Source organism: Anomaloglossus baeobatrachus, chromosome 12 (genome assembly GCF_048569485.1).
Source record: "Anomaloglossus baeobatrachus isolate aAnoBae1 chromosome 12, aAnoBae1.hap1, whole genome shotgun sequence".
NCBI lineage: Eukaryota > Metazoa > Chordata > Amphibia > Anura > Aromobatidae > Anomaloglossus > Anomaloglossus baeobatrachus.
The window spans coordinates 21341635-21366454 of NC_134364.1; the positions used below are offsets into that span (position 1 = coordinate 21341635).

General features: G+C 46.4%; 2 protein-coding genes across 4 annotated transcripts in view; one reads left to right on the forward strand and one right to left on the reverse strand.

The window, feature by feature from the left end:
• Positions 1-1578: 1578 nt before the first annotated feature.
• Positions 1579-20239, reverse strand: DEGS2 (delta 4-desaturase, sphingolipid 2). 3 transcript variants are annotated; one of them, XM_075330005.1, is made up of 3 exons: positions 20010-20239; positions 5012-5754; positions 1579-2070 (listed from the first exon to the last, which is right to left on the reverse strand). In XM_075330005.1, exons 2-3 carry the CDS (start codon positions 5726-5728, stop codon positions 1927-1929), a joined length of 861 nt encoding a protein of 286 aa, XP_075186120.1. In that variant the 5' UTR covers positions 5729-5754; positions 20010-20239; the 3' UTR covers positions 1579-1926. The 3 variants fall into 3 exon arrangements, with proteins under 3 accessions (XP_075186120.1, XP_075186119.1, XP_075186121.1); XM_075330004.1 differs by lacking the exon at positions 20010-20239 and adding an exon at positions 8735-8850; XM_075330006.1 differs by lacking the exon at positions 20010-20239 and adding an exon at positions 5943-6035.
• YY1 (YY1 transcription factor) overlaps positions 19306-24820 on the forward strand; it is a 31393-nt gene continuing 25878 nt past the window's right edge. The window contains exon 1 of the mRNA XM_075330003.1: positions 19306-20106. Within this exon, the coding sequence (XP_075186118.1) occupies positions 19542-20106 (565 nt within the window). The 5' untranslated portion in view covers positions 19306-19541. The remainder of the gene's footprint in view (positions 20107-24820) is intronic.

Genomic DNA, 24820 nt, shown 5'->3' on the forward strand with positions numbered 1-24820 from the left:
AACAAACAAAAAAACAAAAAACACCAAAACAAAACATGTCCTGAAGGTGTCATTATCCTTAGGGTGCATTCAGACCACAATGCACAGACTGGCTGCTGGGTTACCGGACTAAAGCGTCACAGCATCCTATATTTGTATGAAGCTGCCACGCTCGGGTCCGAGAGACCTGCCACGCTCGGGTCAGAGAGACCTGCCACGCTCGGGTCAGAGAGACCTGCCATGCACTGTGTTCCTAATTTTGGTCCAATTTATACGGCCATCCGAACGCACCCCCTAAGAGAAGGTTGTGTGGTTCTACCTGGAATTTCCACTGAGCTCTGAACTTGCAGGTCCACAAGCAACATAAGGCTATAGTCACACTTTGCATTATTGCTGCATCTTTTTTCTGAAGCAGCTACCAGACTGTCAAGTGCACTTTGGTCCAATTTATACGGCCGTGTGAACACACCCTTAAAAAGGGAACCTGTCATCAGATTTGGTGACTAAGCTGTGGCCACCACCACTGAGCTCTTATATACAGCATTCCAGAATACTGTATGTAAGAGGTCAGGCTTCTGTGCAGAACGTAAAAATCACTTTATAATACTTAGTGGGAAGGTCCGGTTCGATGGATGTCGCTGCTCTCGGGTCCGGCACCTTCTCTCTGCTGCAATCTCCGTCCTACTTCTACCCAGCCTAGTGTGGATGACGAGTCTGTCATCCACACAAATAGACATTGCCGCCCTGCGCACGCGCACTTTGTGCTGCCCTGATTAGGGAAGGTGAAAGTATTAAAAAGCGCAGGTGCGAGGAATGGTTAAAGACCTCCCGCGCAGGCGCACTACAATACTTTAATCTGCCCTGAGTAGGGAAGATCAAAGTGCGCCTGCGCAGGACCTCAATGTCTGCTAGTGTGCATGACGTAGGAGGCGTCATGCACACGGGCCTCAGAAGGAGGATGGCAGTCACTGCAGAGAGGAGGCACCGGAAAGGAGAGCAGTGACACCCATCGGACCGGACCGCCCCTTAGGTATTATAAAAGTGTTTTTTATGTTATACACAGCAGCCTGGCTCTTATATACAGTATTCTAGAATGCTGTGAACATAAACTTAAGAAGGGCTTGAAAATAAAAACAAAAAAACAGTAAACACCACTAAAGCATCCCAATAAATATAGATCTACATCCCCCCCCCCCAAAAAAAAAAATCACTGACAAAAGGTGCACAGATGAGCCAGATCCTCCAGGACAGCATGGGTATATGGAAGAGGATTGAGGCACTGCGCCCCCTTCTAAGTGTTTCCCTCGAGGAGTCTCTGAAGTGGCCGGAAGACCCGGCGTGCAGGGGACAATTAGAAGGGGGCACGGAGCCAGGTCTCCTTTTCTCTCAGGTTGGGTTGGTGGTCTGCATCCTCTCTGCTGATAAACGTCCATTTTAAAGGGGCTTTCCCAGTTAATAAAATTTATTACCTAACCAACATATAGCTTGTATTAGATTTCCAAAATGGCGCCCCCTTATTTGTGTGGAGAGGCAGTGACGCTGCCTCTCGGTTTCCTCAGTATGAGACAACACAAGACTACAGCCGGCTGAACCCACCAAAATCAAAGATCGATTTATTTATTACTTTAATGGATTTACAAAAAATTCCTAAAAAGATGGGAAAAGAAAAGTTCAGACAATACCAAGGAAAAAAAAAAAAAAAGTCAACAAAACACTGAAGGAAATGTCAACATTAAATCCTCCACTGTCATTGATGGACTTTAATAAATGCACGACCTCAGGTCCACATATCCTCGTAACACATGAACCAGGGTCCTCTATACGGGATCCACAGCATATCCGGACCCAAGAGCAGGCACGGGTCAGATATTATCCCACGCAGTGTCTGCACAGTGTCACTCGTCAGCCTGAAAGGCCACACACAATGTGGTGTCACTGATCGCAGCGCTATTCTGCGTTGGCGAGCTTACATTCTCTTTTTATCCTTGAATAAGGTCCAATTTCTTCATGAAAAATGAAATCCCACAAAACTCTGACCCAAGACTGGTGCTGAGGGAGACTGTCGTAATACTCGGAAGCGATCTGCCGTACCTGCGGGACACAAACAGAAAGCTCAGCCCTTGTACAATAGATGGCAGACATAAGCAAACTACCAAATATACCAAGGAGATATGCATGACTGGACAATATAGAGCTAGTGATTAACGTGGAGGCCATACACACTAGATGAATGTCTGGTGAACCTGACGATTCCACTGCGACCGCTGACCAACTAGCTGTGGAGATGGGTAGGACATGTTGGATTTCAATATGCCCAATCCTCTTATCAGAGGAGATATCTGGCAGTGGTCTACTCCCCTCTCCCTTATGAGAACACATACAGGTGTACGGTCAATCATTGATGCGTATGGGGGCGGGGGGTTGTCCAAGCTATTGGAGCAGACATGGATCGGACATACTGAATTTCAATATGCCCAATCTGAAGCCATCAAGGCAGATAAGCTGCCAGCAGTGCTGTCAGGAGGCCTCTTCCTACAAAGAACACAGGCACGTGTATGACCGTGGCCATCACAGGTGTATGGCAACCTTGAAAGGGCAGGTATAGAGAGGAAATTGTGCAACCGATGCCAAGGGAGGCAGGTGAATGGCCACAGATCATAGATCGCTGGGGAACAGACATCCCTCAACCTTTACCCATGCACACACTGGCTGACCATGAATGTATTTTCGATAGAAAAAGTGCAATGCCACTGCCAGATAGCGAACGCAAAAACAAAGGATGGGACATGTTGAAACTCAACGTGCCCAACCCTTCTTTCACCATTGATATTTGCCATTGGTCCGCTGAGGATAGAATAACTGCTGCCAGGAATCATTGACAGCAACTAATCGCCAATGAGAACGTATCGGGGATAATAAAATCCAATATGCCCGACTCTCTGACCCACAACTTCTCTCTTGGGGAAGACTTAACGCATTCCCATGTACATAAGGGCTCATTCACATGACCATTCCGTTTTTGCTGTCCACAAAAGACAGTCCGTTTCTTTTACGGATGCATCCGTGTGACATACGTTCCATTCCGTATACGGGTCATGTGTCATCCGTGTGCCTTCCGCAGCTAGATAGATAAATGGATAGCTAGATATAAATAGATGGATAGACAGAGGGATAGATAGAAAGATAGAGGAATAAATAGAGGGATAAATGAATGAATGAATGAAGGGATAGATAGAGAGATAGCTAGATAATAGATGAGAAAGACATATAATGTCCCACTCCCCAGCATTTTGTAATCTTGCACCCTTTAGTGCCTTTCATGTGGAACTAAAGGGTGCTTAGCCTTGTATTTAGCCAAAAAAATAAATAATTAAAAAAAAAACGACATGAGGTCCCCCTATATTTTGTAGCCAGCTAGGGTAAAGCAGATGGCTGCAGCCTGCAGACCACACCTGGCAGCTTCACCTTGGCTGGTAATCCATAACAGAGGGCACTCCACGCTGTTATTTTAAATTTAATTAAAAATTTAACAAAAAATGTGGGGTCCCCCCCAAAATTGGATCACCAGCCAAGGTAAAGCTGACAGCTGTGGTCTGGTATTCTCAGACTAGGGAGGTCCGCGGTTCTTTGACCCTCCCCAGCCTAAAAATAGCAGGCTGCAGCCGCCCCAGAAGTGGCACATAAATTAGATGCACCAATCCTGGTGCTTTGCCCAGCTCATCCCGATGCCCTGGTGAGGTGGCAAACGGGATAATATATGAGGTTTATACCAGATGTGTAATGTCACCTAGCATCAACCCCTGGGATAAATGATGTCACGCAGTCTATCAGATACCCGACATCACTAACCCAGTCAGTAATAAAAAAAATAAAAATACACATTTTTTAATTGGAAAAAACCTCCCCAACACATTCCCTCTTTCACCAATTTATTGAAAAGAATTAACAAATCTGGGTCTGACGTAATCCAATAAGGGGGTCCCACGACGATTCATACTCACTTTCCCAGTCAATGAATGTTCCCCATTGGCTGGGAGAGTAGCGCAGTGACCTGAGCTAACATCATAAGGTCAGCCCAGGTCACTGCAGGTGATGACCAGCGCTGACATCAGGAGCTTAGCTAGGTACATTAACTGCGGTGATGGAAACCACTGCACTCCTGATGTCAGTGCTGGTCACTGACTTCTATGCCCACTGCGTTCTCAGATCATCTCTCGCAAGAGGCCCGTGACGTCACCGCTAGTCACAGTCTCAGGCCGCCCGCGAGAGATTATGTAAGAACGTGGCTGTCAGTGATGAGCGCTGACGTCAGGAGTGCAAGACTTCATCACCGCAGGGAATGAACTTACTAACCTCCTGACGGCAGCGCTCATCATCCCCGCGGCTGCTCGCTCTGCAGTGCTGGCATATGCTGACACACTGCAATGCGGACAAACTGCAGTGCGGGCAGCTGCGGGGCTGGAACGGGACACAGACTGTACAGGCACCTAACGGAGGTCACATGGAAATGCTTCCGTGCGGTTCCGGGGATTTTGCGGACCCATTGACTTGTATTGAGTCACGGTCCGTTATCACGGAACAGAATAGGACATGTTCCATAATAACGGAATGGACATATACGGCATCTGATGTGTTTCTTTTGTAGGATTGGATGCACACGGAAGTGCTACCGTGTGCCATCCGATCCTACACAAAAGACCTTGAAAAGATGGTCCTGTCCGTGGGTCCGCAAAAAATCAGGAACGGACCAGGACAAATGGAACGGTCATTTGAATGAGCCCTAAGGAAGGGGAAGCGGTAAACAGTCAGCTGCTTACAACCAGTGAAGACTGGGCATATTAAAATCCAACATGTCTGACTCCTCTTTTACCCTCTCTCAGGGATGGGAGTGTTGAGAGGATATAGGGGGGTGGGGAGGGGAGTCAGCACATCATATATACATCATTGGGTCAGCAGGTCTGGATGTTTGTGGTGTTACGTATATGGGCCCTGTAAACGGCCTTCACTGTTAGGTCTAATGTAGAGCACCTACCATGGGAAGCCTGCTTCCGGGAATACTGGGAAAGTCGTGGTGCTCCGTGTGGTAACCAACATTGAAGGTGATTAAATTCAGACATCCGTAGTAGGAATAAGTCTCATGTCCTTTCATAAACATGTAATGTTCTGCAATAAAATGTCCGGAGATGGGGTGAAGCCCCAGGCAAAACACAGAGCCGGCCAGCAGGTACACCACAGGCTTCAGGCCGAGCGCCTCATACAGTAAGAAGTCAGCGGAGAACTGGACCAGGGCGTTCCAGATCTCCATCCTGCTGATGGGTTTGGGGTTCACATACAGCGGCCGTAACACGTAGAAAAGCGGCTGTAGGATCAACCACAAGAGTTTCCGGACCGGGGTGCAGAAGAACCATCCTTCGAAGTCCGTGGGTATGTCCACATCCAGGTGGTCTCCTCCCAGATAACGGTGGTGATCGATGTGATATTTTTTGAAGGACGCGGAGTACGGCATGCCAATTGGCAAGTTGGCCACAACTGCAAACCACCGGTTCCACTTCGCCTGCCGGTTACCGAAGGCTACGTTGTGCGAGATATCGTGGATGGCCAACGTCAACGAGTGGTTCACGCAGCCACCAAATGCGTATGCCCAAAATAACACCCATTTCCAGGCCAAGTCTCTGACTAGATGACAGACCACGAGCTGAGAAGCCACCATCGTCAAAACTACCCATTTCAGATGGTGGTCCGGTCCCATGAGAGACTTGATTTCAGGATATTTGGCTACAAGAAAAAAATATAAAAATTTCAAAACCATTTTCTCTCCTAAAAAATGTGTACAATAAAATTAATCAAGTATTTGTCAAATGAATGTGAAAAGATGTAAAATAAAACGAAAATTTGCCAAACTTTGCCACAGACTTAAAGGGGGTTGTCCAATTTGGCACAGCTCATCAGGAGGAGCAGCTCACCAGGAGACCGCCAGCACCAGCCACTCCAGATCAGACCAAATATCACCACTATAGAAGAATAAGGGCATGTTCACACACAGCTTTTCTGAGGAGTTTTTTCCTGCATGAAAACCGCAGCAGAATATAAGCATAATTTTTTTATGCGATTGTTAAAACAATAATAATAATATTATAATAAATATTAGTTATTTTTATTATTTTAATATAAAATAAATAATTAAAATATACAAGTAAATAAAAATAAGTACATTCTAATTGAAAATATAACAATGATTAAATTCTAATGAAATTCTATTAAATAAAAATAAAACTACTACATTATAAGAACCTTAATAAAAATAATAAGTTACTAAATTATAAGAATTTAAAATTAATAAATTGGCCCACAAAAAAAATAGCAAGAAAAAATGCCGTGTGAATTAGATTTTAGAAGTCTCACTTTTTTGTGCAGCGAAAACGCAGCATTTTACAGTAAGAAGAAAATGCTTTAAAAAATTCAGTATTTTTTTCCTTATTGAGATAAAAAGGGTAGAAAATCTGCATCAAAAAGGTGTTTTGCAGTTTTTTTTTTTTTTTTAAAAGGATCCAAAAAAAAAAGGTTTCCATAATACTTTTTTCTGGCATGAAAAATACAGTGGCAGAAAAAAAAAAATACTGTGCACATTTGTTCGATTTTTCATGCATTCAGTTAAATTGATATAAAAAAAATAAAATCAGCAAAAACCCTGAAAAATGACACTGCCAGGTTGAAAACAAACAAAAAAAAAACCAAAAACACAAATGTCCATAATAAAAACCCAAACCAAAAAAACCCCTTGTGAATGAGATTTTAGAAATCACATATTTTGCTACTACAGGAAAATGCTGCATTTGTTCCACAGGGAAAGGATGTACTGAAGAGCGCTATGTGTGAACAAGTCCTCACTGTAAAAGTTTTTCATTCAACAAAAAAAAAAAAAACAAAAAAAAAAAAATTTTTTTGTGCCACAATATTCAAAAGAGAAGGTAAAATTGCACATGCATCATGTGAACACGACGGCTGTAGGCAAAGAGGTTTTGGGTTTTTTTCACAGCAATTTTTGAAAACACAAAGTTTTGGATAATCGTGGCAAAAAAAAAAAAGAAAAACATCAAAACATTTTGTGATCATGCCTTAAGGGTAGGTTGTCAGGTAATCACAGAGGAATTCTGACAGTTTTGCAAAAAGACAAAAAAAAAAAAAGAATTTGATACAGCGGCATCTGTAAAAGTCAAGTAAAAAAAAAATCATGTACTTAAACTGTCTAGTTAATGCTATGAAGAATGAAAAACTTGACATGCTGAAACTTTTTTCTTTCATCGCACCTCCCTTTATAAGAATAAAAATAATAAAAAAAAAAAGCAATAAAACGTATGTATCCCCAAAACTGTCGGGAAAAAAACAAAAAAAAACAAAAAAACTTACCATGAAAAAAAATAAAATAAAAAAATCAACCTCCATCAGTGGAAAAATAAAGTTGCAGGCTTTAAAAAAAGAATTTATAAAAAGCAACAAAGATATTTTCTATTTACATTTTTTTCTAAAATTTGTATTATGTTTCCATTTAAAAACAAAATTAAAAAAATGTAAAAAAGTTCGCTATCACTAATCATACCAACCTAAATAATCCTGCTATAAGGTCATTTTTATTGCACAGTGAAGGCTATAAAAACAAAACCTAAAAAAAAATTACATTAGTGTTTTTTTGTGGGTTTTTTCCCCACCATTTTTGCACAGCTCCATGCGCCATGTAGTGGCCATTTTTGGGTACTGCAGCTCAGATCACATTCCCCTCACTGTCTCCTGACAATTATACTCAAGTGATGAAGATTTTGTTGCATCTGCAGTTTTTAAAACTGCTGCCTAAAAAAAAAAACCAAAAAAAAAAAAAACACAAACACTGATGGATTCTCAAAAAGCAGATATTTTGATGTGGTTTTCTTCTACTTCACTGCTACATGTGAACAGACCCCAACCAGGAGGCATCGATCACACACTGTACAGCACACACAGAGGTCTCCATTATATATAAGGGGAAATTACTAAAACAGTAACTGCCAGATGCTTCATGAGGGATCATCAAACCTACATGCAGACTTCAAGGAATTGCTATTTGAGCGATTACCTCCAGGGTGCGGCTGGTCACAGAGGGAGAGGTCGATTTCACCGGGACAAAGAATTTGGCTGATCAGGAGTGGAACAATCAGAGGAAAAGTATAATGCGGAGTTCACATTGTGCAGTAATCATCTGATAGAGCGGATCCTGCAGAGATCCATTGGCAAAAAAAAAAAAAAGTTCTGATTACAACTGGATCCGATTTTTTATCATTGGAATTTAAAACGGATCCGTTAACAGATTCCCGTTTATCTTCCCTTTGAAATAGATCCATTAAAAAAATATATATATTTACAAACGCAAGAAAAAACAGCAGTTACTGGAAAAAAGTTTTCCATAGAACTCCAATGTAAACAAATAGGATCCTGCAAAAATCAGTTATTTAAAAATGGATAAAAAAGGGGTTTTTTGCAGAAAGGATCTCGGCTGGATCCGTTCTTACTGACAATTACTGCACATATATATTTTATTTTTTTTTGGAAGAGTTTTTGGAGCAGAAATGTTTCAAGTCCGTCTCCAAACTTGGGAGGTTCTGCTCCAAAAAACTCTGCAAAAAGACGGTGCACAATCTCTAAGACACCCAATGCGGGGGGCTCGTGCCTCACCCCACTTGTTCTATTTAACACTTCCCAAAAAGATACAACCCCCCCAAAATACCGAGTATTTCCTTCCTGCGCGCGGTGTGCGGCTGGTCCGTGTACACCCATTCGAAGCCTCCGCGAGTCGCCTTGTTGCCCATGGTGGCTCCTGTCTCGCAGGCTAGAGACGACTCTTCCAGCCCAGGACTGAGGGAAGAGGACGAGCAGCTGGGACCTATATCACCTCCCCTGCCCGGAGGGGCGGAGGCTGCACAGGCCGGACTGTGGTATTGTCCTGCCGAGTGACACCCACCCACTGACAGCAGGACAATGTGGGAGAAATAGCTGAGCCGCCCCCATATTATTTATATAAGACCCCCATAGAAGCCCCCACTAGTGATACATTATCTAAATCCAGACCATCAATATAAGCGTCCCGCTGATTTTACCAGCATTGCGTTTTAAAAATCTGCAACATTTCAATTTTTATTGCAATTAAAGGGATAATTTTTATTTCTTTCTTTATTTTTTTACTGTAATTTGGGCTCTCGATGATTTTTGCAATTGGCTTCCATTACAAGTATCGCGCCGTCCACCTCCTATGGCCTCTGTGTTGCTCTAACTACTGAACGAGTTAACTGAGAATCCATCAGTGAGCTCCTTCTGATTCGAGTCAATGCTTTTCTTTTTCTGAGCTCCTCCCTGATTTATGACTACAGATCTCATCAGAAGCTGAACGTGAAGCGAAAGAACGAGCCGGTAAAAGACGAACCGTGCAATGTTTTTAATGAAACCCAATTGCAAAAATGTTTTTTTTTATCCATGAAGTTATGTTAAAAAAAAAACAAAACCTGAACAGCCCTTCTGATTAGTTTTATTTGCGGATTTCCCCCCATAGACTTCCACAGGTAAAAAAAAAAAAAATACACGTGAGTTTTTGGTGCATTTTTCGCACCCGTGTCCTCCTTCCTTCCTTTTCCAAGGAAGAAGGTCACATGACCATTACAGTCAATCAGGGGCCACGATTGGTTGCAGCGTTAGAAAAGTGACAGCTGGGAGATTGTCTTCTTCAGCTTGGAGTGGCCAGTGATTGGCTGCAGTGGTCACATGATGTCTTCTAGCGGGAGATGAAAGATTGAGGTTGACGGGGGTCTGTGCAGAGGAATGGCGGTGCTACTTCAAGTTTAATATCTGGTTGGTTTTAGTTGTCTTTTTTTATTTAAAGGGGGTGTCCAGGATTACATAAACATGGCTGCCTTATTCCATGGACTGGAGTGAGAACGATAAGCGGCTGCAGCACCGCTCATCTCAGGGGACACCATCAATTAAAAATCCAACTCATTTGATGACTGACCCCATTATTCAATTTAATGGGGTTCTCCAGAGACAAGAGTTGCCCAGACACATTCAGCCATCGCCCATGCTCCTTGTTCTTCTTTAGTATTTCCAAAATCTCTGCATGCTGTCAATGAATGGAGCATTCATTATACGGGGGGGGGGGGGGGGTCTGGTCCAAATCAAATGTACTGGAAGGATCAGGATGGGGGGTGCAGCCTCCAAATGTGACCCCTGCTCCTAACCACAGACAGCAAGCAGAGATCTTGACATTTTCTTTTTTTTTTTTTTTTGAGAAAAAAATTTGTAAATTTTCCCCCTGAAAACAGTCTATTCCATTGAATCTGTTGGGGCCGACGTCACGGTCCGTGTATAGATTACAGTTTCTGGAAAAACTGCGGCCTAATAGTGAAACTGGCCTTAAAGAAACACATTAAAAGGACTTTCCAGGACTTAAATATTGACGACCTTTTACTTGGGGTCGGTCACCAATATCTGATCTGTGGGGGTCCGACACCGTCACGGATGAACTATGTGAAGCTCTGGCAATGAGTCCGCCAGCGCAGCGCCCCACACTGTGCAGTCATAATGGAGAATGCCAGCGCTCAGAGAAACAAAGGGTCAAATAGAATTTTTTATTTTTTGATTTGTTGCAAAAAGTGCGCAGCTCAACCCCTGCAAAACGACGTTTCTTCTTCTAGGAGCCTTCATCAGGGTGTGGCCTAAACAGAAAAGAAAAAACTAAGTATTATATATTTACATGTACAAAATTAGATCTGATAAGGTGGACATATGTATAAAGCGTTGGGGGTTTCGGGGGAGACAGTCGTCTGTGGTAGGGGTGAGGTGCCCGAGAATGCGGAGACAAGTCTATAAATGGGAAATAAACACAAGGAGATAATGATCAAAGCACAAATATATCCGGTACATAGAAATCACGGAAATCGAGTTTAACAGGGATCACTGGAGACATCAAACCGTGCACAGAGGTCAAAGGTCCATGGGAATCAGCGGTAACATGGATCTCTAATAATGTATGCCAAGGCAAACAGCCATGTACAGCATACCATGTGCCAGAAGGGGAAGGAGGCAGAGGATAGAGGAGCGGTGCGCCTGTGAAAAATAAGCATAAGGCTCTGTGCCCACATAGCGTATTTTCATGCAGTTACGCTGCGATCTGCACCGCAGCGTAACTGCATGCGTCCTGCGTCCCCAGCAATCTATGAAGATCTAATCCATGCCCACGTGGCGTATTAGAATGCAGCGATTCGGCTGCTGCTGAAGCGCTGCATTCTAAAAAGCAACAGGTCACTTCTTTCGTGCGCTTTGGATGCAGCCCCCGCTCTGTCTATGGGAGGGGCTGCATCCAGAGCGCATGAAATCAGCTTTTCATTACGGACTGTTTCTGCAGCGATTTGAAGCGCACGTGTGCTGTTCAAATCGCTGCAGAAATTTCTGCAGGGACAGAACGCTACGTGGGCACATAGCCAAAGTCAGATGGATGTGCATAAGAGCTTTATAAAGCAAGAGGGACCTGCTGGGGGGAGGCATGAGCTTAAATACGGGATTTTTTTTCTTTTAAAAGACGCATCGGATTATAAGACGCACCCCAAATTCAGAGCAAAAAAAGGTAAAAAAAAAATGGGGTCCATCTTGTAATCCGGTGGTGTCTTACCAGAGGGGGCAGTAGTGGTGGTGAAGTGGAGTCACTGGAGGCAGTTGCGGTGAGTGTCCCAGAAACTGTAGGCTGTGCTGGTGCAGCGGCGGAGGCTCGGGGCTGCTGTTCTGGGGCAGCGGCGGAGGCTCGGGGCTGCTGTGCTGGGGCAGCGGCGGAGGCTCGGGGCTGCTGTGCTGGGGCAGCGGCGGAGGCTCGGGGCTGCTGTGCTGGGGCAGCGGTGGAGGCTCGGGGCTGCTGTGCTGGGGCAGCGGCAGAGGCTTGGGGCTGCTGTGCTGGGGCAGCGGCGGAGGCTCGGGGCTGGGACAGCGGCGGAGGCTCGAGGCTGCTGTGCTGGTGCAGTGGCGGAGGCTCGGGGCTGCTGTGTTGGGGCAGTGGCGGAGGCTCGGGGCTGCTGTGCTGGAGCAGCGATGGAGGCTCGGGGCTGCTGTGCTGGGGCAGCGGCGGAGGCTCAGGGCTGCTGTTTTGGGGCTGCGGCAGAGGCTCAGGGCTGCTGTGCTGGGGCAGCTGCTGTGGGATGTGAGGGCTTCAAAGAAATGGCGCCCAGAGTCAGTGCAGATTAAGCTATAGGCTCAATGGCAAGCCGAGATCTCATCTGCGCAAGCACCACCTCCGAGCACCATTTTTCTGAAGTCCGCTGGAGGGAAATCAATGGGCCAGAGGCGGTGCCTGCGCAGATGAGAGCTTGAGCCAAGAGCTCCATTTCACTCGTGCCGACTCCGGGCGGCATTATTTGAAGTCCTCACCGCCCGAACAACAGCGCCAGTCCAGCCGCCGAAGCCCTGCACAGCAGCCTCAGCTCCAGCCGCCAGAGACCCCACGCAGACACCGCACAGCCCACCCAGCAGCAGCTGCCGGAGACCCTACACAGCGGTTGCAGGCACCACACAGCTGCCCCAGCAGCATTTGCTGCAGATCCCGCACTATCCACCGCAGATCCTGCACCATCCACCGCAGACCCGGCACCAGCCACCGCAGACCCGGCACCAGCCACCGCAGACCCGGCACCAGCCACCGCAGACCTGGCACCAGCCACCGCAGACCCGGCACCAGCCACCGCAGACCCTGCACCAGCCGCCGCAGACCCCGCACCAGCTGCCGCAGTATTCCCCTGGCCTCTTGCGACCACTCTCCACCACCAACGTAAGCTACATTCAGATTATAAGACGCACCCCTCACTTTCCTCCCAAATGTTTGGGAGGAAAAGTGCGTCTTATAATCTGAAAAATACGGTGCCTTTTCTTGTGTCCCCCGGTGCATCCTTCCCCTTCTGGCACATGGTATGTTGTACATGGCTGTTTGCTTTGGCATACATTATTAGAGATCCACGTTACCGCTGATTCCTATGGACCTTTGTCCTTTGTGCACGGGTTGATCTCTCCATATACTTACTGTGATCCCCTTTAAACTCGATTTCTGTGCTGCTTTACCTCATATAATTCTATGTATCAGATGTATTTGTGCTTTGATTATTATCTCCATGAATTTATTTCCCATTTATAGACTTGTCTCCGCATTCTCGGGCACCTCACCCCTACCACAGACGACTGTCTCCCCCAAAACCCCCAACGCTTTATACGTATGTCCACCTTATTGGATCTGATTTTGTACATGTAAATTTGTATTGTTTTCACGTTATGGTGTTTTATTTTTGTATACTTAGTTTTTTCTTTTCTGTTTAGGCCACACCCTGATGAAGGCTCCGAGAAGAAGAAACGTCGTTTTGCAGGGGTTGAGCTGCGCCCTTTCTGCGACAAATCAAAAAAATGAAAATTCTATTTAACCCTTTGTTATCTCTGAGTGCTGGAGTTATCCTTTATGATTACTGACATTTTCTCCAGAGAACCTATTTATATTCTGTTGAGTTGGACCTTATTTTACTCACTGGAGTGGCCGTTCTTGGTACTGCAGCTCCAATCATACTCACTTAGCTAAGCTGCAATACTGAGAGCGGCCACTGCAGTGTGTGGCGCTGTTCTGACAGACACATTGCAAAAGCTTTACATAGCTATAGACCCCACTGATCTGACATTGATGGCCTAACCTAAGTATACAATCCTGGACAATCCCTTTAAGGAGATCGGTGCCTGAAATGCTCTATATATCCTCATATACTGGGCAGATCACTGGGTATTAGCTCTATCCGTAGTATCCCTTCAATAACGGGCCCACCCATCAGTAACAGAGGCCGCTTTCTGTGACTTCTCCACCCTTATACTAGGTGAATATTGTTTCCCCCTCCATTGTTCATCGCTCTCGGCCATTGTAGGATTTCCCGTTCTCTGTAGGGGTCCGGGGTCTTCTGCAGGCCCGGCTCATAGACTTTGTGGCGCCTCGCTACTCCAATATGCAGCTTTGATTCCTGAACATCCATACTGTATCCCGGAGGCATAGCACAATCCTCGTGCCCATGATACCTGACGGCCACGAGTCCAAATCAGCCGTGGGGACGGCGACACACACACCGTGTGACAGCTGCCGCGCTGATTGCCTTTTATATGCCAATGTATGTAAAGTGCTATGGAATTAATAGCGCTATATAAATGAATAAAATTATTATTATTATTATTATTATATATATATATATATGTATATGTATGTGTATATATATATATATATATATATTTAAATATATATCCCATAGTTCTATTGTATATAGCACTCTTTATATATTAATGAAATCTTTCCGTTCATCCTGAGCCTCCTGGTTCATAAGTATAATACCATAACAAACAAGACTGGCAGAAAGGAAAAGGAGAGGGAGAAGTTTATGGGGGCAAGAAGAGGGAAAAAAAATAAAGTGCAGACATGGGCGACTAGGGTCTAAAAACGAATATGGACCCCAACACTTCTCACAGCTGCAAATTTACTACTATTGAATTCAGACTAGGAAAAAAAAAGTCCAGGTTTTTCTGCACTAAAAAAAATTCTGCATTAAATCTGCACAAAAAAAATTAAAATCTGTGAAAAAACAATCAAAGCAAAGCAGAATGCTAGCGTGTGTTTTTTTTTTTGCTGTGGACGACTCCAGATAAAACAACATTCTTGCACGTGACATTATGGCCTCGGGCTGCAGAGTAAATCTGGAGCAAAAAGGGAGCGGCTGAGGATAGAAAACCTGCAGAGTTTCTGCTGCGGATCTTTTCGGCAGAGATCCCATCGCTGGTCCTGTATAGGCAGCAGATTTCTTCTCCTATGAAGACAGTCCCTAAATCTTACATCTAATAGTAGAAAGAGCAAGATGAGAAAGGAATCTGGTAAGACCAGAAACCAAAGTCTGATCAAAGATAACCAAGAATGCAGGCAGCAGGCATGTGAGGGAGGGCAAGGGGCAACAAGAGAGGGGCGGCTGTCGAAATCCGACAAATGAGGGGCGGCAAGTGAGGGTCAACAAACGAGGGGCAGCGGGCGAGGGGCGAAGGATAGAGGGCAAGGGGCAATGAGAGAGGGGCGGAGGTTGAGGCACAAAGTGCAAGGGGCAACAAGAAAGCGGAGGCGGGCGAGGGACAACTGGCGAGGGCCGACAAACGAAGGGCAGCAGGCGAGGGATGGAGGGCAAGGGCCAACAAATGAGGGGCGGTTGGCAAAGGCCAACAAACAAGGGGCAACAGATAAGGGGCAAGAGACAAGGGGGAGCGGGCAAGGACCAGCGGGTGAGGGACAACTGGCGAGGGCCGACAAACGAAGGGCAGCAGGCGAGGGATGGAGGGCAAGGGCCAACAAATGAGGGGCGGTTGGCAAAGGCCAACAAACAAGGGGCAACAGATAAGGGGCAAGAGACAAGGGGGAGCGGGTGAGGGACAACTGGCGAGGGCCGACAAACGAAGGGCAGCAGGCGAGGGATGGAGGGCAAGGGCCAACAAATGAGGGGCGGTTGGCAAAGGCCAACAAACAAGGGGCAACAGATAAGGGGCAAGAGACAAGGGGGAGCGGGTGAGGGACAACTGGCGAGGGCCGACAAACGAGGGGCAACAGGTGAGGGGCAGTGGGTGAAGGCCGACAAACAAGGGGCGGCGGGTGAGTGGCAACAAGCGAGGGATGGTAAGCAAGGGCTGTCAAACAAGAATCAGTGAGCGAGGGGTAACGGACGAGGGGCAACAGGAGAGCGGCGGCAGACAAGGGGCAACAAGCAGTAGGCAAGGGCTGACAAGCGAGGGGCAGCGGGAGAGGAGCGGTAAGTGAGGGGTGAGCCAATGTCAGGTCAGCATAGATCTCTGAACTGCAAGAAAATCACCAAACACTACATAGAAAGGACGACGAGAGCAGCAGATTTCGAGTTTCCTTTAACTCCTTCCTGCAGTGGCCATTTTTTCTCCTTCACACAGCTTTCGTTTTTTTGTATTCCCTCCCCTTCTTCTCAGAGGCATATTATTTTTATTATTACTTTTCCATCCACATAGAAGTGTGGTGACTTGTTTATGGGGGGGGGGTAAGTTTTTCTTAACATAAAATGAACCATAAAATGTCCTGAAAAAAAAAGAAGAAAAAATTCCAGTGCTGGAAAATGGTGAAGACAAAAAATGCAATTTTGCCACTATTTTTTTTTTGTTATTTTTTTTTTCTTAAGGTTTTACACATCACGCATTTTGTGGTAAAAATTACCTGTGGACGTTATTCTCCTGCTAAATACGATCACGGCGATATTGAACTTTATTTATTTTTTAACTATTTTAGTGGTTTTAAAAAGGTTAAACATAAAAAAAAAAATAAAAAAATAAAAATATATATTTTAGGAGATGTGTGACTTATTTTCCCAGTGACGGAGCCGTGTGAGAGCCGACGGATTTAGCGGCTTTATTTTGGAGTACGTGTGAAGTTTTTCTCGCTTGCTATTGCATTTTTTGTGAGGAGGTACATGAAATATTTTTAGTTTTTACACTTTTTTTAGATGCACAAATACCGAGTATGATTACTTTAGTCATTTATTTTGAGCTGGGGAAAAGGAGGGGGGATATTTTCTCTTTTTTTTTTTTAAACTTTATTTTCTATTTTTATAACATTTACTTTTTTTCTAACCTTTAATCATAGGACCACTTTTACTATATCCATAGTTTGGTGTTGTTCCAAGATTTCGGCAACAAAGGACTTCAGCGGGTACTCCATTGGCACCCTATATTCAGGTTGGGGGCGAGTGGAGGGGGTAGTCAGGTTTCAGGATGGACGCACTAGTAGGAGCACTTGAGAGCAGTATTCAAGTGGTTAAACAGGAGCTGGTTCCAATCACCGCTGGTAGAAAAGGCGCCACATGAGTAACTCAGCTCCAAACACCGCCATGGATAGACCCACGAGGAGGGTGTATAGGAGCAGTGCAGGGTTACCGTACTGATCACCCGTCCTTAGGATAGGTCATCAATAACTCATCAGTGAGGTCTGATTCCCGACACCTTCACCAATTCGTTATTTGTAACTCCTAATATTCAAATTATACAAGTGGGTACCGTGTCCAGTGGTCTTTCTTGGTATGGCAGCTCTGATCACATTTACTTTAATAGGAGCTGAACTGCGGCACAGAGAACAACCACTGCAGAGTGTATGGCACTGTGCTGTTTTCTAAGCAGAAGGTCATCAATATACAAGTAGTGGACAACCCCTTTAAGATCGGTAAGTGCTATAGCCTATAACTACTGGAAAACCCCTTTAAGGTCGGGAGGCGCTATAGCCTGACTATAACTACTGGACAACCCCTTTAAGGTTGGGAGCCCCTATAGCCAGACTATAACCACAGGTCAACCCCTTAAGGTCGGGAGGCACTATAGCCTAACTATAACTAGGGGACAACCCCTTTAAAATTAATAAGTGCTATAGCCTATAACTACTGGACAACTCCTTTAAGGTCAGGAGGCACTATAGCCTAAGTATAACTAGGGGACAACTCCTTTAAGGTTGGCAGCCGCTGTAGCCTGATCCTAGCTGCTCGACAACCCCTTTAATTATCTAAATCCAGACCATCAATATAAGCGTCCCGCTGATTTTACCAGCATTGCGTTTTAAAAATCTGCGGCATTTCAATTTTTATTGCAATTAAAGGGATAATTTTTATTTATTTCTTTATTTTTTTACTGTAATTTGGGCTCTCGATGATTTTTGCAATTGGCTTCCATTACAAGTATCGCACCGTCCACCTCCTATGGCCTCTGTGTTGCTCTAACTACTGAACGAGTTAACTGAGAATCCATCAGTGAGCTCCTTCTGATTCGAGTCAATGCTTTTCTTTTTCTGAGCTCCTCCCTGATTTATGACTACAGATCTCATCAGAAGCTGCACGTGAAGCGAAAGAACGAGCCGGTAAAAGACGAACGGTGCAATGTTTTTAATGAAACCCAATTGCAAAAATGTTTTTTTTATCCATGAAGTTATGTTAAAAAAAAACCCCAAAACCTGAACAGCCCTTCTGATTAGTTTTATTTGCGGATTTCCCCCCATAGACTTCCACAGGTAAAAAAAAAAAAAATACACGTGAGTTTTTGGTGCATTTTTCGCACCCGTGTCCTCCTTCCTTCCTTTTCCAAGGAAGAAGGTCACATGACCATTACAGTCAATCAGGGGCCACGATTGGTTGCAGCGTTAGAAAAGTGACAGCTGGGAGATTGTCTTCTTCAGCTTGGAGTGGCCAGTGATTGGCTGCAGTGGTCACATGATGTCTTCTAGCGGGAGATGAAAGACTGAGGTTGACGGGGGTCTGTGCAGAGGAATGGCGCTGCTACTTCAAGTTTAATATCTGGTTGGTTTTGGTTGTCTTTTTTTATTTAAAGGGGGTGTCCAGGATTACATAAACATGGCTGCCTTATTCCATGGACTGGAGTGAGAACGATAAGCGGCTGCAGCACCGCTCATCTCAGGGGACACCATCAATTAAAAATCCAACTCATTTGATGACTGACCCCATTATTCAATTTAATGGGGTTCTCCAGCGCCAGAGACAAGAGTCGCCCAGACACATTCAGCCATCGCCCATGCTCCTTGTTCTTCTTTAGTATTTCCAAAGGTCAGGAGGCACTATAGCCTAAGTATAACTAGGGGACAACTCCTTTAAGGTTGGCAGCCGCTGTAGCCTGATCCTAGCTGCTCGACAACCCCTTTAAGGTTGGGAGCCCCTATAGCCAGACTATAACCACGGGTCAACCCCTTTAAGGTCGGGAGCCTAACTATAACTAGGGGACAACCCCATTAAGGCTGGCAGCCACCATAGCCTGACTATAATTACTGGACAACCCCTTTAAGGTTGGGAGCCGCTATACCCTGACTAGATAACTCGCACAATATCGCAGACCAATAATATATTCACTTTACGGCAAATATGTCAAAACTGTCAATATAAACAAACTGCTTGGTTGCTCATAGCAACCAATCAGAAAGCTGCTTTCATTTACCATTTCGAAAGCTTCAATCTCATTGGGTCATATGTTTTCGCAGAAACAACAGAGATTCTCAACATCTCAATTATCAAACTTTATTTATATGAACAGGAAACAAGATGTATATGTTTGTTGGTGACTTTTTCCGCATTTTCTTGGACGGATCCTGTCAGGTGTCACATTCCCGACGCTGAAGCGAAGGCCGCCCGCGCACAGGCACTGACGGCTCGTGACGTCACCGTCGGCCCCACGTGACGCAGCCGGGCCGGAGCACGTGACGCGGACCCTGCAGCTGCCGGCTCCGCCCCCCAGATGCCAGGATGCCGCCCGCCGCCTCCTCCCAGCAGCAGCGCGGCCGTTGAAATGTCTGCTCTCGCGAGATGATGCCGGAGCGGACGGCGGCGAGATTTGCTGGCTGGAGTTGCTATTTGTATTGAAGGAGGACGAAGAAAAAAAAAATAATAAATAATCCGGGAAAAGAAAAATAACGGAAAAATCGGGACTGGGGGGGGAAGAGGACGATGGCGTCGGGCGACACGCTGTATATCGCCGCCGACGGCTCGGAAATGCCGGCCGAGCTGGTGGAGCTGCACGAGATCGAAGTGGAGTCTATCCCGGTGGAGACGATCGAGACGACTGTGGTCGGTGTGGAAGACGATGAGGACGACGATGACGACCCGCACCAGCACCACCATCACCACCACCAGCCGATGATCGCGCTGCAGCCGCTGGACCCGGACGTGCACCACCACCAGGAGGTGATCCTGGTGCAGACCCGGGAGGAGGTGGTGGGCGGCGATGACTCCGACCTGCGGGCGGACGGCGGCTACGACGACGACCAGATCGTCATCCCGGTGCCGACCCCGAGCGGGGACGACGAGTACATCGAGCAGACGCTGGTGACTGTGGCCGGGAAGAGCTCCGGGGGCGGCGGCCGGGGGGTGAAGAAAGGCGGCAGCGGCAAGAAGAGCAGCAAGAAGAGCGGGTACCTGAGCGGCGCCGAGGCCAGCGGCCGCAAATGGGAGCAGAAGCAGGTGCAGATCAAGACGCTGGAGGGCGAGTTCTCCGTCACCATGTGGGCCTCGGGTGAGTGCGGGCCCGCGGGGGAGCGGGCGGGAGCCGGGGGCCGCGGGCGGGCGGGAGCCGCAGCCGACGTCTGCTGGGCGCCGCCATGTTCGCTGGACAGTATGGCGGAGCAAAAAAACATGGCCGTGTATGAGAGGGAGAGACAGCCGGGGAAGATGGCGGCGGAACATGGCGGCGGCCGAGCGGGAACGAGCGCTGGGAGGAGGCGGAGGCCCGGGACTAGGCCGCAATGGCGCACTTCATGAGGAGACGGGGGAGGGGCGGCCGCCATGTCTGATCTCCGGGACCGGAGCACCGTCACGAGAGGAATCTGTGTGTGTATATACCGAGGAGGGAACGGGGTATACACCGAGTACAGTGTGTGTATATACCGAGGAGGGAACGGGGTATACACCGAGTACAGTGTGTGTATATACTGAGGAGGGAACGGGGTATATACCGAGTACAGTGTGTGTATATACCGAGGAGGGAACGGGGTATACACCGAGTACAGTGTGTGTATATACCGAGTACAGTGTGTGTATATACCGAGGACCGTCACTAGAGGAATCTGTGTGTGTATATACCGAGGAGGGAACGGGGTATACACCGAGTACAGAGTGTGTATATACCGAGGAGGGAACCGGGTATATACCGAGTACAGTGTGTGTATATACCGAGGAGGGAACCGGGTATATACCGAGTACAGTGTGTGTATATACCGAGGAGGGAACGGGGTATACACCGAGTACAGAGTGTGTGTGTATATACCGAGGAGGGAACGGGGTATACACCGAGTACAGAGTGTGTGTGTATATACCGAGGAGGGAACGGGGTATACACCGAGTACAGAGTGTGTGTGTATATACCGAGGAGGGAACGGGGTATACACCGAGTACAGTGTGTGTATATACCGAGGAGGGAACGGGGTATATACCGAGTACAGTGTGTGTGTATATACCGAGGACCGTCACTAGAGGAATCTGTGTGTGTATATACCGAGGAGGGAACGGGGTATACACCGAGTACAGTGTGTGTATATACCGAGTACAGTGTGTGTATACCGAGGACCGTCACGAGAGGAATCTGTGTGTGTATATACCGAGGAGGGAACGGGGTATACACCGAGTACAGTGTGTGTATATACCGAGGAGGGAACGGGGTATACACCGAGTACAGTGTGTGTATATACCGAGGAGGGAACGGGGTATATACCGAGTACAGAGTGTGTATATACCGAGCACCGTCACTAGAGGAATCTGTGTGTGTATATACCGAGGAGGGAACGGGGTATACACCGAGTACAGTGTGTGTATATACCGAGGAGGGAACGGGGTATACACCGAGTACAGAGTGTGTGTGTGTATACCAAGGGGAGAAAGGTGTATATATATACCGGAGCACCGTCACTAGAGGAATCTGTGTGTGTATATACCGAGGAGGGAACGGGGTATATACCGAGTACAGTGTGTGTATATACCGAGGAGGGAACGGGGTATACACCGAGTACAGTGTGTGTATATACCGAGGACCGTCACTAGAGGAATCTGTGTGTGTGTATATACCGAGGAGGGAACGGGGTATATACCGAGTACAGTGTGTGTATATACCGAGGAGGGAACGGGGTATACACCGAGTACAGTGTGTGTATATACCGAGGAGGGAACGGGGTATACACCGAGTACAGTGTGTGTATATACCGAGGAGGGAACGGGGTATATACCGAGTACAGTGTGTGTATATACCGAGGAGGGAACGGGGTATATACCGAGTACAGTGTGTGTATATACCGAGGAGGGAACGGGGTATACACCGAGTACAGTGTGTGTATATACCGAGGAGGGAACGGGGTATATACCGAGTACAGTGTGTGTATATACCGAGGAGGGAACGGGGTATATACCGAGTACAGTGTGTGTATATACCGAGGACCGTCACTAGAGGAATCTGTGTGTGTATATACCGAGTACAGTGTGTGTATATACCGAGGAGGGAACGGGGTATATACCGAGTACAGTGTGTGTATATACTGAGGAGGGAACGGGGTATATACCGAGTACAGTGTGTGTATATACCGAGGAGGGAACGGGGTATATACCGAGTACAGTGTGTGTATATACCGAGGACCGTCACTAGAGGAATCTGTGTGTGTATATACCGAGTACAGTGTGTGTATATACCGAGGAGGGAACGGGGTATACACCGAGTACAGTGTGTGTATATACCGAGGAGGGAACGGGGTATATACCGAGTACAGTGTGTGTATATACCGAGGACCGTCATTAGAGGAATCTGTGTGTATATACCGAGGAGGGAACCGGGTATATACCGAGGACCGTCACTAGAGGAATCTGTGTGTGTATATACCGAGGAGGGAACCGGGTATATACCGAGTACAGTGTGTGTATATACCGAGTACAGTGTGTGTATATACCGAGGAGGGAACCGGGTATATACCGAGTACAGTGTGTGTGTATATACCGAGGAGGGAACGGGGTACATACAGAGTACAGTGTGTGTATATACCGAGGAGGGAACGGGGTATATACAGAGTACAGTGTGTGTATATACCGAGGAGGGAACGGGGTATATACAGAGTACTGTGTGTGTATATACCGAGGAGGGAACGGGGTATATACAGAGTACAGTGTGTGTATATACCGAGGAGGGAACGGGGTATATACAGAGTACAGTGTGTGTATATACCGAGGAGGGAACGGGGTATATACAGAGTACAGTGTGTGTATATACCGAGGAGGGAACCGGGTATATACCGAGTACAGTGTGTGTGTATATACCGAGGAGGGAACGGGGTATATACAGAGTACAGTGTGTGTATATACCGAGGAGGGAACGGGGTATATACAGAGTACAGTGTGTGTATATACCGAGTACAGTGTGTGTGTATACCAAGGACCGTCACTAGAGGAATCTGTGTGTGTATATACCGAGTTGGGAACGGGCTATATACCGAGTACAGTGTGTGTATATACCAAGGACCGTCACTAGAGGAATCTGTGTGTGTATATACCGAGGAGGGAACGGGCTATATACCGAGTACAGTGTGTGTATATACCAAGGACCGTCACTAGAGGAATCTGTGTGTGTATATACCGAGTTGGGAACGGGCTATATACCGAGTACAGTGTGTGTATACCAAGGGGAGAAAGGTGTATATATATACCGAGGACCGTCACTAGAGGAATCTGTGTGTGTATATACCGAGGAGGGAACGGGGTATATACCGAGTACAGTGTGTGTATATACCGAGTACAGTGTGTGTATATACCGAGGAGGGAACGGGGTATATACCGAGTACAGAGTGTGTGTGTGTGTGTGTGTACCAAGGGGAGAAAGGTGTATATATACCGAGGACCGTCACTAGAGGAATCTGTGTGTGTATATACCGAGGAGGGAACTGGGTATATACCGAGTACAGTGTGTGTGTGTGTGTGTGTGTGTGTGTGTGTGTGTATATATACCGAGTACAGTGTGTGTGTGTGTGTGTGTATATATACCGAGTACAGTGTGTGTGTGTGTATATATGCCGAGTACAGTGTGTGTGTGTATATATATATATATATACCGAGGACCGTCACTAGAGGAATCTGTGTGTGTATATATACCGAGGAGGGAACGGTGTATACACAAAGTACAGTGTGTGTGTGTAAATACAGAGTACAGTGTGTGTGTGTAAATACCGAGTACAGTGTGTGTGTGTATAAATACCAAGTACAGTGTGTGTGTGTATATACCGAGGAGAAAACAGTGTATATACCGAGCACCATCACTAGAGGAATCTGTGTGTGTATATACCGAGGAGGGAACGGGGTATATACCGAGTACAGAGTGTGTGTACCAAGGGGAGAAAGGTGTGTATATATACCGAGGACCGTCACTAGAGGAATCTGTGTGTGTGCGTATATATACCGAGGAGGGAACGGTGTATACACAAAGTACAGTGTGTGTGTGTAAATACCGAGTACAGTGTGTGTGTGTGTGTAAATACCGAGTACAGTGTGTGTGTGTAAATACCGAGTACAGTGTGTGTGTGTATAAATACCGAGTACAGTGTGTGTGTATATACCGAGGAGAAAACAGTGTATATACCGAGCACCATCACTAGAGGAATCTGTGTGTGTATATACCGAGGAGGGAACGGGGTATATACCGAGTACAGAGTGTGTGTACCAAGGGGAGAAAGGTGTGTATATATACCGAGGACCGTCACTAGAGGAATCTGTGTGTGTGTGTATATATACCGAGGAGGGAACGGTGTATATACCGACTACAGTGTGTGTACATACCGAGGGGAGAAAGGTGTATACACCAAGTACAGTGTGTGTGTATATACAGAGTACAGTGTGTGTGTGTGTGTGTGTATATACCGAGTACAGTGTGTGTGTATATACCGAGGAGGGAACGGGGTATATACCGAGGAGGGAACGGGGTATATACCGAGTACAGTGTGTGTGTGTGTGTGTGTGTATATACCGAGCACCGTCACTAGAGGAATCTGTGTATGTATATACCGAGGAGGGAATGGTGTATACACAGAGTACAGTCTGTGTGTGTGTGTGTGTGTGTGTATACACTGAGGGGAGAAAGGTGTATATACCGAGGACCATCACTATAAGAATCTGTGTGTATATACCGAGGGGAGAAAGGGGTATATACCGAGTACAGTGTGTGTGTGTGTATGTATATATATATATATATATATATATATATATAT